This window comes from Mya arenaria, chromosome 3 (assembly GCF_026914265.1).
Source record: "Mya arenaria isolate MELC-2E11 chromosome 3, ASM2691426v1".
NCBI lineage: Eukaryota > Metazoa > Mollusca > Bivalvia > Myida > Myidae > Mya > Mya arenaria.
In genome coordinates this window covers 78,497,759-78,514,115 of record NC_069124.1, presented here as the reverse complement: position 1 = coordinate 78,514,115, position 16,357 = coordinate 78,497,759, and the positions used below count along the sequence as shown (strand labels likewise).

The 16,357-nt window shown below is 36.1% G+C and overlaps 1 protein-coding gene across 1 annotated transcript; it reads right to left on the bottom strand.

Annotated features, from left to right (window-relative positions):
• Positions 1–7,476: 7,476 nt before the first annotated feature.
• On the bottom strand, positions 7,477–16,357 carry LOC128228772 (serine/threonine-protein phosphatase 5-like). The gene is made up of 8 exons (XM_052940273.1): positions 16,242–16,357; positions 14,396–14,605; positions 14,057–14,125; positions 10,020–10,104; positions 9,722–9,822; positions 9,254–9,324; positions 8,856–8,914; positions 7,477–7,763 (listed from the first exon to the last, which is right to left on the bottom strand). Exons 1-8 carry the CDS (start codon positions 16,260–16,262, stop codon positions 7,612–7,614), a joined length of 768 nt encoding a protein of 255 aa, XP_052796233.1. The 5' UTR covers positions 16,263–16,357; the 3' UTR covers positions 7,477–7,611.

The window sequence follows — 16,357 nt, the reverse complement described above, 5'->3', positions numbered from 1 at the left end:
GTTTGCAAACACATTAACATATGAGCTTTTTGAAACGTCTTCTTGATGTCATCGAGTTTTGGTCGAAATGAAAAGTCCGTGTGGAGATTTTTTATCAGCATTTTTTGTTTAATAGACTAGAGATGACAAAAATGGAAATGCTACATGCGTTCATATAAGTTTATATTAAATGCATCTTTTACCATGTACATTATCAACAATTGCCTTAACTAAAAGAGTAGCAATTATTTTGTCTTCTTCTTTATTTATTTTCTAAAAAAATATATATCAATACACTCCTCACCCCCTTCTCCAGCTCCTTACGTAAAAACCCCGCCTCGTATACAAAATCCACGTATCGAGGCTTATCAAACTAGGTTTGGTAGATTCACTGGTCACACTATTTATTGTGTTTGTAATAAATCCACCGAATCACACCTTAGAAAGCCCTTTTTTAATTCAATTTTACAAATAATCTTTATTAACTAAGTATTGTTGGTTTAGATTTTGAATTGTTTATTATTGGTCGAAATGAGATATACATTTAAACAACTTATTCGGCTGGAAATGTCAGACTAGGTTTACTTGAGTGTACATGTTCAAACCCCATTGTGATGCTCTAGTGTTACACTCGATACGTTTGAATGTTAAGATTCTCGTTCTTGTTTAGTTTGTGTAATGATTCATACGCGTAGGGCCAATCCGTTCCTTAAGCAAGCTGTGTATGGTGAATGTCTTGGATGTAACTTGGATGTGTCAACACCAGTTTTTCCAGTTAAATTCATGAATTTGCCGGTGAAGTGCGTATCTTGTTGTTGAGCTTTTTAAGTTCATCTTGGTTTGATTTTTAATTCATACTTATTTTAGGTCAGTGTCTTCAAGTTGCAATTGATAATCACTCCGGTAAGTGGAGTTTCGCGTTAATTTGATTTTGATCGCATGCATGTGCGGTCGACAGCTCAAGGTCGGATTTACCCCCAGTTTCTGCGATTTCACTAACTGTTCCAGTTGGAAACACAATATGATATAACGTAGTGATATGATGGCGTAAACTGTGCATGTGGTCTTTTGAATGTGTGTTTGTTTTAACCGCTTGTTTTTTGGCCTTTGATTTTTGTACCATTACAGTGATCACAGTAACATCGCCTATCGCTATCGCCCGTAAGTTTCAATTGCATTAGTAAACTGTGTTGTTGTTTTGAGCTTACTTCTTTAGTAAAAGTATTAGCCTCTGGAAATATTAAACACATAAAATGCAAAACGCAATAAATACATGAATGGTATGTTTGTATAATGCCGTCACAGAATTGTATAGGGCCTTAATCTATGACATGTTACTTCGACATGCGTTAATTGGAACGAAGTCGTGTACATGGTGTTCTCTTTTGAACATTTTTAATGAATTGGTTGAACACTTATTAGCATTCTATTTAATCTAAAAACATTAAACTATTTAATGGAATTCTTGAGATGTTTTTCTTCGTCGCTACTTGCCCGACTTCTCTTATACGTGTAAATATACCAACATGAAATCATTATGTTTATGAAAGTATATAATTTACATATAAAGTGACATGAATAATTCTTATTGACCAGTACCTATTGAGTCGAAGCTCAAATACGTAATTCGACAATTTCAGCCCATGGCGTTATTGGCTTTTGAAAATAGGCGAAACGAATAAAAACTATTTATCACAGCATTATCACTTACATACAACTTCAAATATGATGAACGCCAAGATTTATATGAAATCTACCATCACTCCTAATATAATGGCCTTCCTTTTGTAATCAAAGCACTGACAGTACCGTCAGTCTTAATATAATGGCCTTCCTTTTGTAATCATAGCACTGACAGTACCGTCAGTCCTAAAATAATGGCCTACATGTTATTATCTAAGCACTGACAGTACTGCAAGTCCTAATATAATGACCGTCCTTTTGTTATCTGAGCACTGAGGTACCGTCAGTCCAAATATAATGGCCTTCATTTTGTTACCAAAGCACTGAAGGTACCGACAGTCCTAATATAATGGCATTCCTTTTGTTATTTAAGCACTAAAGGTACCGTCAGTCCTAGTATAATGGCCTTCATTTTGTTATCAAAGCACTGAAGGCACCGTCAGTCCTAATATAATGACCTTCCTTTTGTTATCAAAGCGCTGAAGGTACCGTCAGTCCTAATATAATGGCCTTCCCGTTTTATTCAAAGCACTGCAAGTGCAGAATGAAGGTTGTCCAGAAAATCTGTACAGACACTTAAAGTATTAAATGATAAAGGCACATTAAATTAAATGACACATGGTAAATTTATAAGTTTAGAGATGTATGTAAATTAACGTGTAAACAGTTCGTCGTCCTCCACCTCCTTGTCTGTCTGGAGCGTACTTCAGACAGGATCCAATTGTCCCATCAACCTCATGCTCAGTAGCAGTAAACACAGGGACACTTGCTGAAATACATAACAATCTAAAATTATATTGACTTGAAACTGCTGAAAATTGTCAATTGAGGGCGAATCGGGTTGAATTACATGTATGCTAAAATCTCATTGAAACAACCTGGTAAAACACCATAAAATTATTGCTATAAACCGTTAAACATGCATTGTATCAACTTACCTTGTTGTATTATTTAAAATATGAACCGTCGAGTCTCTAGAGGAGTAATTGACTCTTTCACTGTCGTCAATATTCGTACGCCTCATGAGCAATATGGCGGATCGAAATGGGTTCAAAACTGCGCGCGTCTATTTTGAGATATGGAATTCAAAATGCATTTTTTCGGAATTATCTAAATGACATGGTAAGAAGCTATCGATATAATTATTTCTGCTAATTTTTGTTTAACAAGATGAATTTTAACAACAACAAAAAAAGAAAGAAAAAAATCTATAAACATGCGACACCATGCGGAAATTCCAATTACAGAAACCAAGGGCACAGACAAGGGAAGCAACTTGAATAATAACATGATCGAATTTTAGTATTTATTTGCAGCAGTATCACGATTTTCCGCGCAACTTCTAAATCGCAACGTCGGTTCGATGTCTGATTGCGACGTCGGACTGACATCGTGATTTTCACGTTGATACAACGTTGTATTAAAGTCGCCGACGTCGCGACCTAAATCCAACCTATATCCGACGTTGATCCAACGTCATGTGTTTGCTGGGTTGGATAGAAGGATCAAATGTTATAGGGTTGGAACAATCTCGGCGGCAAGTAGAAAAAATATTTAACCGAAGCTTTAATAAAAAAAATTTCACTGATAAATCTTTATTAGCCACCGGAAAGAATTTAATAAAACTATAATCTCCTCTTACCAAAAATGTTGTTCGGTCCATTCAATTTGTGTTCTATAGTAAACCAGCCTGTAACCATTGGATGTGTTTAAAATAGTAGAAAACGGGCAGTGAATTTTAGGGTTGAGTTAACCAGAAATCAGAGACAAAATGTGCATACTCCAAACTAAAGTGTTTAAGAAAACCCACCATGGTTGTGGGCTTCGCTTAGTTAATAGCAGTAATTCGTGGATTTTCTCACTGAAGTGAAAACTTAACTTCAAAGATTTTTTTTCAAAAAGCAATGTTTCTCAACAAATGTCCATTATTTGCCTGTGAAATGTCATGATGATAAAAACACAAGTTACCGCTAGCCCAAGACATTTACTATTTCGGAGTATTTTTGCTCAAAAGCTATTACCTGATACAAGGCATGATACTCATGACTAGAATTTGACCAAATGACGTTGATGATGTAGAAGACAGCTAACTCCACACAAATATGTTTCATTGTTTAGTCTTAAATTATGTTCAGTCATTCTTAGACCAAAAATTGACAAAAACGGCAATTTCGAACACATATCTGGTCACTAATAGCAATCAATAAAAAAGGAATACTGGTTTGGACATACCAAATATAGGTTAGCCTACTTTGACATCTGTTTTCTTTTACAACATTATCTGGGATATATAACAACACCCTGCTATTAATAGTATTCTGAACATACCTTATACTGTTCAGTTTGAATAGCACGTACCATTGCATTTACATTGATACTTAAACGAAATTAAATCAAGACATTGAAATATTTGAACTCCTAAATTTGTGGATGCTGTCTGTGTAAAAACATGCTAATCGCGTATGTTCTAAATATCAAAAATCAATAGCAGTAAATGTCTTAATACAGTTACAAATGATGTTAAAGTGATTCAGGTAAATACTTGATTTCAAACCGTTTCTTAAAAGCAGGGTTATTATTTATTCTATTATACAGAAACTATTTAATAATTATCTGAACAGATTTGGTTTATCCATACCTGCTTAGTCAAAACGGATAAGTAAATAGTATGTATCGGAACAAAGAAACATAGAAAGTTCAAAACTGTGTTTAAATGGGTGAAAGGGCACTTATATTATAAATGTATCGAATGTAATATTTTAGAAGACGAAAACCATTTCGTTATACAATGTCCATTGTATAATGATATTCGAAAGTCTTTATTGCCATCCTATTATTTAAGACATCCTAGTATGCACAAATTTATAGAGTTAATAAACACTAAAAATGAAGGAAATTGAAGAATTTGAGTGTATTTGTTTACTAAGCTTTTCACATTATATATGGCAAATAGACATTTTGCAACAGTCTAGCATAATAGGCATTGTCATAAAATCTATTAGTTAATATGTTACCGCACATGTACATATTATTTGTATCTGTCACCATTGTGCACTTTATGCCTCATGGGCCTACGACCTTCTGGTTTATTATAAATAAAACTCGCTTTTTTCGCTCGCTCGCTCCAATTTCCCTTGGCAAATATCCGAGCAGCACAGTAATTTGGTGCGGCCTTAGGTTTCAAGTGAATGTCGTTTTTAACGGTTTTAAAATTTTGAGACATGACCATACCCAATGGTTTAGGGTTGTACACTTAACTGATGACGACGCAACTGCTGTACTTGTAGATGGAATTCTTCAATAATAAAAACGAGAACAATACAGATAGTTTGTCTTTATACCTTATACAGAACGTTTTACTAAGTTTAGATACTCATCAGTTTTCAATTACCCTTCGTAGTTCAGGTGGTTCGCATTTCCGTATGTGGTCCGCATGTCCTTATGTGGTCCGCATTTCCTTTGATGCGTCATAATAAGATTTCCCCTGAACGCATTTGCTCCACCTTATATCACCTCAGGATTTTCCCTTTTCCCCCAAAGCCCACAACATTCTGTGGCTGTTGTTGTTTTCTCTTTTTGTTGTAAGGTCTACTTTATTTACGTGTTTTGATTCTTCATTTTGTATTTATTATAACCTATGATGCTCGGTACATTTCATGCACTTTTTATGAACCTAATCATATATCATTTTGTTAACGTTCAAATGCTTAACCACCATATCGGTGATTTCTTTCTCTTGTGATCTTCGTGTAATCCTGTTCTTTTCAAGTCATTCATAATATTTTTTGATCACCATACATAATTCTTATAGTTTTTTCTTCCTGTACTCATACCATTATTTTGTTTGTTTCTCATAAACTATAAAAATTGTTTGCTCGTGGTTCTTGTTTTTTTTATATCGTTTAAACTGTTCAGTACAGTATGATTTTCTTTCACATCTGTATTTTTCATGTTCTTAACCGTACACGTTCTCTTTCGATTTAGACACAACACACATGTGTATACGAAGGCTCTACTTGTATATGCCCCATCTGTACGATGCCTGCCCCTCTGTACGGAGCATACTTTTGTCCACTAGTATTTGTTTTTTGCCAGCATATATTATTTCTTTTTTACCATGCAGATACTCGCTCATGCGATTTTACAAGTGCTCCACCATATGATATAGTTATCAGTGTCTCCACGATATAATTGTAGTTATCATTCATTTCCAGTCGCTGCAACATATCTCTTTCTGCGTCTTCCGTTTGCTGCGTCATGTGGAATTAGCTAGTCCATTGCACTCTTTATATTATTTACGTGCTCTTTTCTCTGCTTCCTTTAAATTGCTCGGCCGTGTTGTTTTCTCCACTGCTATTTTTCATGTGTTCCACCATTGTTTTATTTTTCTTTCATTTGCATGCTTTGTGTTTTATGGAAATAATGGTGTTTTCAAAATGTACTAAAAGCACAAAACAGAAATGTTCATACAAGCGCTAAACACAATGATAATACACGTTTTACTCTTCAATCACTATGCACAAATGGAGTGTTGCTATGTAGGACACCCTGTGGCAAGGTGGATAAGAGGAAAACATGGGGATAAAGGCTCCAGACGAGACTTTCAGAGAACAAGACCGAAACCCTTGACACGCAATATACCAAAACAGGATAACAGTTATAACTGACATGGTGGACACAACAGCCAAATGATGGAGGACAACATTGAGTTCAGAAAAATAGCCAATTGAAAAACATAGGGATGGAGCCCAGTTGGTAAATATACAGGCCTTTCTTAGAAAATACATGCACCTTTTCGTTTCGAGGCAAGAACACCCAGTTACGTTACCTGAATAAATTGCTTAGCCAAAAATCCTTACAAGGACGTCCGATTGGATTGTTTTGGCATTCAAGGGTGACCTACACGTTTGAGATTCAGACTACCAAATGCCAAACACTTCTGAAATCCAGTCAAGTCACATCATTGCCTTCTTAACTTCAAATCGGCATTAATGGTTTGAAGAGTTCGTTTGTTTATATTTAGGATGAAAACACAAACAATGGTTGAATAAGGCCCCTTGAAGGCTTGCCATTACCCTATTCCATGATAGCAAAGAAATGATAGCTTTGTTCTAAACTATGTATGTTGACTTCGACCTAAACAACCCTTATAAAACATTCACATGTTGACAACTTTTTTTACACGGTGATACGTTCCTTCATAATTGTAACCTTTGTTTATATAATATATAACTTATTATCAATCAAAGAAGTGTTTTCTTGTTGTTGTTTTCCTACATATACTACTAGTTCAACCAGCTTGCAGTCTCCTTTATAACCTTATCAGTTTACAATATTTAAAATGCATAACAGTTAACTAGAGCATCTGTCTACCATGGTCTGATGGTGCCCAACTGCAGACCTCGAGAACAAATATTTTTTCTATCATTGATATCCTAATTTTATGAAATTAATGTTACATTTTAACTAATAACCTTGATATGTTTTACAAAATGTTCAAGCAAGTTTTATATTTGACTACACATCGAAAAAGCCGACAGCTCATGGTGCTAATTGTATTTATCACATTGACTTTGGGTCATGGGGATGAAAATACAGTGAAAAACTTTGAACTTGAAAAAAAACCTCTTTGACAATAGATTATATATTCACAAAAAGAAATTAAACATAAGTAACTTTTTTCTTATTTTTCGTTATAGTGCTCTCGTATTCAGGTAAGATTTAGGCAAACACACAATTATTGTTTAACATACATTTGTACTTGATACCATGATCTTCTAAATCCCATTATAATATCAGGGTTCAACAACGAAGCAAAATGTCAACTTTTATTGAAATAACAAACAATTCAAGAAATACAAAACATGTGCAAAATGAACAGAAACAAGATGATTTAAAAAGAATGCACCAAAAAAATGACTCTCCTGTTCAAGTGGGTGGTGACAGTTGTCAGGTCTTGCCCTTCTTGTATCTTTGTCTGGCAGCCCCAGTCCCACCCTTCCTGCGGGTGTGACCTGGTGCTGTTGCCCCTCCCTGGGGACTGGGCTCCTCCCCATTGGCCTCACTCCCAGAGGATGGGGTCTCCGACTTTTGGTCCATGGCTATATTGATAAAAAAAGTCTTGAAAATTTCATGTATTTTTGAAAGAGAATACATTGTTCTTGTTACATTGAAGCATTTTATAATAGTTGGGATAAATACACTTTCCTTTGCAACCGTCCAGCAACCTGTTCTCATTTTAAATTGAAATAAAAAAGAGCATACTGGTTGTACTGTTTAGTAGCAGTATTTTAGAAATCTCATAAACTGATAACCGAGCCCCTAAGACAAATCTGATCTTTATTTGTCACAGGCCAAATGCATACACATGTACATGTAATGAATCACCATGCAATAACAAACATTATTCAACAAATATAGTTAACTTGTTTGTAAGCATACATAACCCTCATCACACTTCAACACATTCCTAGAAAATAACTTTCTGGGGCATTGCACCAGACAAACCAAAGACAATTCATGATTTAAAGAAACATGACTCAGCCAATGTAAACAACCTTAAAACAGAATAAATGCAGTTCAGAACTTTCTTTCATTTTAATACATGTCTAATTGGCATTCTGTATTGATTTTGAAAAAAATTATGTTTTTTACCTCAAAGTAATTGAATGTCTATCATATCAATTAAATAATGTAATGCAAAAAAAACCATTGTTTCAAACCAAAAAAAACAACATAGATTTCTGTTACAAATGCCAAGTGTATGTTGGTGCAATGCCATATCAGAGATATCAGTGGCGTGACAGTCTCACCAGATGGAGAACAGACAATCCTGCAAGACTAATGGCCTGCTACTAACCAATCACACAATGATACCATGATTGGATAAGGCCATAGGCCTGTAATCAATACGTTCTTTCCAATTACTTTCCAATCTCTGCACTTTTCACTGTTTTTTGTTTCAGCTTCTGTAACACTTTGCTCGTATTTCCTGCAGAAGTTATTTTATCAGCCTATTAAGAGTTCATATTTCTTACATTTAGTACAACAATTTTTCCTCTAATATCAACATTTTAGTGAAATTGGTCATGTGCTCATTTCTTATTCTGATTAAAGAAACTTATCCAAATGAGTAGTAATTTACAGCCCCATATATTCGCTATGTTTGCTATGACTTAAGGGAGAGAACCCACCTGAGAGAAGATCAGGAGGTGGGTCAAGGCGTGATCGTATCTCCGACTGTCGAATGTAGCTGAAATAGTCCTGTCATTTGTTAAACATTAAACTTCACCAATGAACCGTTCGAGAAATGGTCTTTGCTCATTACCAGAGTTGAAAGATTTTTTTTCGCTTTCAAGATACCTTAAGACATACCATTGCATGTCATGTCTAAGGCATCTTTTATAAACTTGCTATTGTTAATAAAACGCATCGATATACAAAACGCATCAATAATTCTGTAAAGCCTCATTGTCAGACCTTTTGCATGACATTGGATTCTAGTTGTACCTAAGGCAAGTCAGTACAGTGTTAATGGATTTTTAAATGTATCATGCTTTTATATTACGACATTGTTGAGTATACATCTTACCTTACTATCGTGAGAACAAGGTAACCTAGGCAACCAAATACAACAACCAATAGGACCTGTATCACAATGTTCTGGAAAGGAGAATGTTAAGCTACAGTATGACTATGTACATGTCCAGGACTTCACTACATGTATCATTTAAACATGGATGGTCTTCAAGGAACAATCTTCTTACTGTTAATGAATAGGAATAGCATGACATGACATTAATCATCAAATTCATTTACAGCCCAAGAGAGACACTGTCTACTCCTCATCTGTGTATGTGTTTGTACTATTTGCTTTAGCTCGAAGTAAAAGAGAAGAATTACATGTTAATGAATATGTGTTTCTGAACTTAATCAGTATGGTCTTCCATTTTGTACAGCTGAAAAATGCCCCCTCTACAAGTTTTAATCAAAATGGCGATGCTTTCATGCATAATTATAATTATACTCTTTCTACAAACCATATTTTGTATATACGTACATGCATAGAAGGCTTGGCTGCCAGGTACTGGTCTGCTGCCACTATCAGTAAACCCAGCAGTGATCCACACCCACAGTACAACCACGGATCAAGACGACGCCCTGCCAAACAGCCACAGATTAATCTTCAAATATTTATATGGAATTATATTACCTACCCGGTATATATGTATCTATATAATCATTTCAAGAACAGGAACTAAGAAGATAATTAGATAATAACCTTCCATGCTTTATAAACTAAATATTGTTAGAAACACCAAGTAAAAAAGGAGCTCAAAGCCTTGTGAATCCCTTACTATTGACCTGTTCCTGAAGGCGGAAGTTGGTCTTATTGACTGCCTGCTTGGCTTCATCACTGCTTGGCTCCATGAGAAATGCCCGCTAGAAGAAAAAAACAGTGCATACATGTGGACAAGTCAAAATTGTGTCTTCATCTGAAAGAGGATGGGCACTAGTCAAGTCATACCTTTATCGCACAACAACATTGCAATGTAGCCACAATAAGGTGCTACTATGTAAGCCTTGAGCCCGTCAAGTACAAGAGAGCTGTGGAGCAATAGCTTTTTTCAGTTGAACAAGGGGTATTATTTGGCAATTATTAAGAAAGAGTCATGGGCTTTGCTAAAAATGCGTGTTAGTCTCTGAACATGTATATCAAATTTTATTTGAATATCTTTAAAGTTATTTTAGGCCAAGGTTAATGATCCTGCTGCCAACACCAAGGCTATGACAATACCTGGACATTTTATCGAAAAACAGATAGGCTGAAAATCATCAAAAGACTCTCTGCTGGCTATTTATTGCATCCATAAACACAACAATTCTGAAGCATGAAAGACTCAAAAACTACTTAATTGCCATAGGAAAATATGTCAAACCTATACATTATCCACTGTCTGTCTTAGTTTGGTTTTCTTATAAGTCAAATACTGGTAATAAAGACCAATATGAACACAAAGTATAAAACATTATTTCATGGGATTTCGTCTCTAGTGTCAGTTTTGTCAAAACATGAACTTGGCCAATAACACTATGGATAAAACTGATAAGGCGGAAGAAATCTGAATAAAAACAAATGCTAGCTTGGGGCATCTTAATGAATATTTCAAGCTTTTAATTTGTATATATTACTGCTAAATTCACTGAAAAGTGTTTCAAGTATAAAGCCAAAGAAAAGAAAGCATTTGAGGCAATAAAGATTCTACCATTTTATGGATATGCATGATTAATATGACTATTTGTTTAAACAGGTTCTAGCTATGCTTTTCAGCACTAATATTTTTGGTCACAGGCTTGCTTACCAATACATATACTGTGTAAAATGAGCACAGCTAAAGATGTTTTACACTATGAGTAAACAGAGCACGTGAATTGAATATGTCATTTACTTGGAGTGCCTTCTTTTATTAATTGTAAATGTTAACAATTATTAATTACTGGTAAAACTGATATTAATGTATATATTTCAAATCTGAAATTTTGTTCAACATTCCTTATTCAACATATTTATAGAATACATACAATATCCCACAAAGGTACAGGGCTTTTTCACCAAAAATTGTGAAGAGGCCTAGCCTTTTCCTTTTTGGGAAATTTAAATGCGTGAAATTCTGCAAATTGGGAAATTTAAATGCGTGAACGTCTCAAAATGGGAAATTTTTTGAAGTAAGATCTTCCTTTTTGGGAAAAATATCTGGGAATTGTGAAAAAAATATCTGGAAATTGGTAAAATATGCCATTTTTTCCAATTGTGAAGTAGCCTTATTTCGGCCCTGTGGTATGCTAATTATTATAAACTTAAGAACTGTAACTCCAAAGTATTTGTTGTATGATCTGGCAAGCTGTCGCCTTTGCCCAAAATATTTCACCTTAAACCATTGCTAACAATGCTGGTAAACATTGGATAGGAAGTTTTTGTGTACAAAAGCATTATCAAGGTGAATTTGGTCAAACTTTGACTATTCAAGGGCCATAACTAGACTTATCACAGGAGTGATGACTACTCCTGCAACACCGCAATGCTGATTTGTTACCGGATGACACAGTTTGAAATTTCAATGCTGCAGTTTCAAAAATAAAAAAGTAGGTCAAAATATCACGATCAAGTTATGATCAGCCTTTGCAAAGCAGTACAAATTTTCTAAATTTCAGTCCTTAAGGGAACAATAAAAGATCAAACAGTCACAATCAGGTCATCCAAAGATATTATTTCTATGTGTTTACACAGTGCACATCCTCTTATTGCTATCTGTTGATATTGCAAGTTTCATTTTAATCCCTTAAGTTCCTTTTGAGTTATGGTCAGGACAAACAACTTCCTTATTAATAAATAAAAGGGGGAGAAAATTCAGCAATGGCCCTCTGTCTATGCTCCAAGTTTCATTGAAATCCTGTAAGTGTTTTTAAGCAATTTCATGGATGGAAGGATGGAGGAAGCAGCAAATAAATACTCTCCCTTCAGAGAGCAAAATAAAAAAGAAGATTTAAGTATCACTGTCAGACATTCTCATGGATAAGATACATTATTTTCCATTCACTGATTTTCACATTTGAAACCCTGCATTTTTTTTTTATTCAGATTTGCTTTTTTAGTAAATGGACAAATATAATCAATAGTTTGATTAAAAGATAAGTTTATCAATAAAAGAATTTCATCAAAACCTTAATGGAGTGTGCCACCAGTCAGAACATTGACCTAGTGACTCTAACAGTAACTAGAATTAAATATATCACCTGCTTGAAGCAACCACTTTTGGAAATACGCAGAAAATGATGAAACAATTATTAATTATTAGAAGAACTGACGTACACTTTTGAACTCAAAGGGCCAAAAGTCCTGAGTAATATACCTATAACCCATAGGTTGGTAGTGAAGGTCGAGATGGTTGTACATTCTACCCTCCAACATCGCCTTTGTAATGAACATCAGGACAATCACATAAACATATTTTCCGAAAAATGCAGTGATTATTAATGGTTGCACAAACAACCGACACCCCATCCCAAACAGGGGTCATACTAGGAAAGAGCAACCTACTTCTGCAGTTTCATCATCCTAGGTGACACCAGCCTGGAGTTATTTTGAGGACAAAGTTTCATTAGACTGTTGTTAGTGACCTTAACGTTTGACCTACTGAACTCATAAACAACAGCGGTAATCGGCTGTTTGAGGTCAACCACCACTCAAGTTAAATGTGATTCTATGAATCTCATTGTGCTTTTCATTTCACTTTTAAATGTCAAGTTTGCAAACTGATATGAAAGTGTGAAGTAGCAGACAATGCTGATTGGACAATTACGCCCAGCAACATGACACCCTATCATACGTTTGCCATGCTACATAGTTGACACAAAAATGACCAACTAGTAATCATGCTTCAACTAATAAATAAAGGAACACCACTTACCCTGTAGTGGATTGTAAAGGTATGCACCTGAGGTTTTGTGTGATCTACTTTATGTGAAAAGGAAGTGGGTAAGAGAAGATCACGTTTTATGCGAAGGCAAATAAAACGAGTTTACCATCCCATTTGGGAGAAAAATCATATGTAGAGGCAGACAAGTATACCAAGAAAAAGAGTACAATGGTATGGAGAGAGCATCTACCCTTAAGTATAGAGCATGGGTGATGATACATGAAGAACCTACCAAACAAGCACAACCGATGATGAAATAGAGAAACTCCCCCTAGAAAACAGGATGAGTAAAGAATGAGCATCTTCTATGGATGAAACTAGAGATTGCTTTTTTGAAAAAGCACTTGTTTCCCCTATTGTGTGGTCGTATCTGAGAAAAAATAAATGTAGGACATGAAATTTGTAATTTTGGACTGGAGAAGAACCAACAGTGATGGTTTATTCACCAGTATTAAATATTGAATATCTACTGCGACCTTGACCTTTGACCTAGTGGTCTCAAAATCAATAGGGGTCATCTACTAGTCATGATCAACTAGCATACCAAGTATGAAGTTCCTGGGTGCCAGCATTATTTATTTATTGAGCGGAAAGCGTTTCTTCACCTCAAAATCACGGTGACCTTGACCTTTGACCTACAAATCTCAAAATCAATCGGGTTCATCTTCTAGTCGTGACCAACTAGCGTACCAAGTATGAAGTTCCTGGGTGCAAGCGTTCTTTAGTTATTGAGCGGAAACGAAGTGTGACGTACGGACTGACGGACTGACTGACTGACTGACTGACTGACTGACGGACAGGGCAAAAACAATATGTCTCCCTATGAATGGGGGAGACATAATTAATGAGATTACCTATTCATTAGATGTAGGGAATAAGTAAAATGGAGATTATCTACAAAACATTACAGCACTTACCCCATAGGAAAGAAGAGCCTCATTATAGTGGCCTGCCTGGTACTCTACCTCACCCTTTCGGAAATAACCCTGATATGCAGAAAATAAGGATACAGATATTACAGTTCATCAATTTGTTTTGCAAGTTTCGATGCTATTTAAATACAAGTTTGGTATTTAATTTAGGTCAATAAGAATCAGTTGAAAGAGTGATTTAAATCTATTATTTCTGTGTAGTTAGTGTTATCGAGAGTTGTAATTAATTTAAAGGTATAGCTTTTAACCAAATACATGTACATGTATTCATTGAAATTCCAACTGATATGGTTTGATTAAAAACCGACATAAAGGCAAAGTCACCTTGGACCACTTGGGATTGAGCCTGATGACGGTGTGTGCGTCCTGCAGTGCAAGGTAGTACTGCTGTAGGCGTAAGAAGGCTAGGGAGCGGTTACTGTACACGAGATGGTCCCCTGGGTCACACTGCAGGGCATGGCTGTAGTGAAGTACGGCCTCAGTGTAGTTGCCCTCCTTTACGCATGCATTTCCCTGCAGGCGCAGTTCCTCACCCTAAAGACCAGAAACGATTGACAGAAAATCTGAATAATAAGCAGTTGATTATTTACAAGTTGGAATCATAAATGTTGTATTAAGTAATGTATGCGGCATCCAGTCTTACTTATTTTACTCCACACAAGTTTTATTAAAATTTCATGCTTAAACCAAAATTTATTGTACAACCTCGTAAAGAATCTTATCATGCTGAGGGTTTGATGCATTTATTTGAGCAGTACGCATACATCATAATTAGATTCCATTCTCATAGACATTACATGTCCCAAGTGTTAATGTCTTACAAATTCAGATAAAAAAGGCTTTAAACTACATATCATGTAATAAATAGAATAAAATTGATCATTAAAACAATCCATTCTTTGATACTGAGTGAAATGTAACATGTACCGGTAAGCTCCTCTAAAAGGCTGATCATAACTGAATATCTAATTTTGGAACCACATCTGAATGATCAGATTTCGATCAATCTGAATCACTCGGCGTTAATTAAAGCCTTTGTTGAAATTAGCCAACAACAAAATCAAAAATGCATTGAATAAAAATATAACAGATAAACTAGTTTATCGAACTGCACAAATTTCTATGTGCACCTGTCGGGGTTAAACCCCAGGACCTCTCACTCTGCAGGCTGACACTCTAACGCATCGCTATAAAAGCTAGCTCTATAGCATGACAGTATACATGTAACAGCCCCTATGTACATATTGAATACCTGATTACTCATTCCCCCTGAATGTTGAAATTTTTCCTCAAATTTCGAAGACAAAGGTCAATTTGCGTCAGGGTTCAAACCAACCACCTCTCGCTCTGCAGGTGGACACTACACCGTATCGGCTATAAAAGCTAGCTCTATAGCGAGACAGTATCAGTGCCGCTAATGCACCAGTCAATTGATATCATGGCCCCCCCCCCCACCCAGATCTGGGGAATAGGGTGACTGACTTTCGGTCCAGCCAATCCCGCTCGGCATATTCATATATGTAATCCCAGCCAATTGCCTCTTCACCCGGGGGACACACTAGGTAAGACCCATTTCCTGCTATTTCAGGTGTAAAAACAAAACCACCGCATTCCACCAGCGCTGCAGGGCCACCAGGAAGGTAAAAACATGGCCCATAATCCCACCGCTATCCTGGTATACCCCCGGACCTGCAGGGTGGGTTGGGGGGCGTGGTTATAATTGACTGGTGCATAATATTCATATCGAATACCCCAGTTGTGCACCTGTCAATTGTCTCCCTCCCCAGGTCTGGGGTATTTCGGGGATAGCCGGGGAAATGGGCCATTGTATTTGCCTTCCTGGTGGCCTCGCAGTGCTGTGTGAATGCGGTGGTTTTGTCTTTGCGCCAAAATAGTGGGGAATGCGCCTTGGGGATTTTACCAGCAGTTAGTCGCCGCAGGGTGGAGATTTTACCCAGGGTTAGCTGGACCGAACGTCAAATTCCCCGCTATTCCCGGGGGGGGGGGGGGTCTTTGTTTTAATCGACTGGTTAATTACACAAGAGAAGAGCTACTAGAGGGACACTGATGAATATGTATTATTTGTGAACCGCATTTTTTCTTGAAATACAGACCAAAAAATTATGCGATTTATTTCATAATCATGTATTTATTGTATGCAATATGTTACCCTTTTCTTTGCTGAAGACATTGGATCTCTTTCACTTGATCATGCCATTTAAGTGAGATTGTTGCATTTAGGTTACATAGGATGAATTTGCCGATGTTAAAATTGTAATAACACCA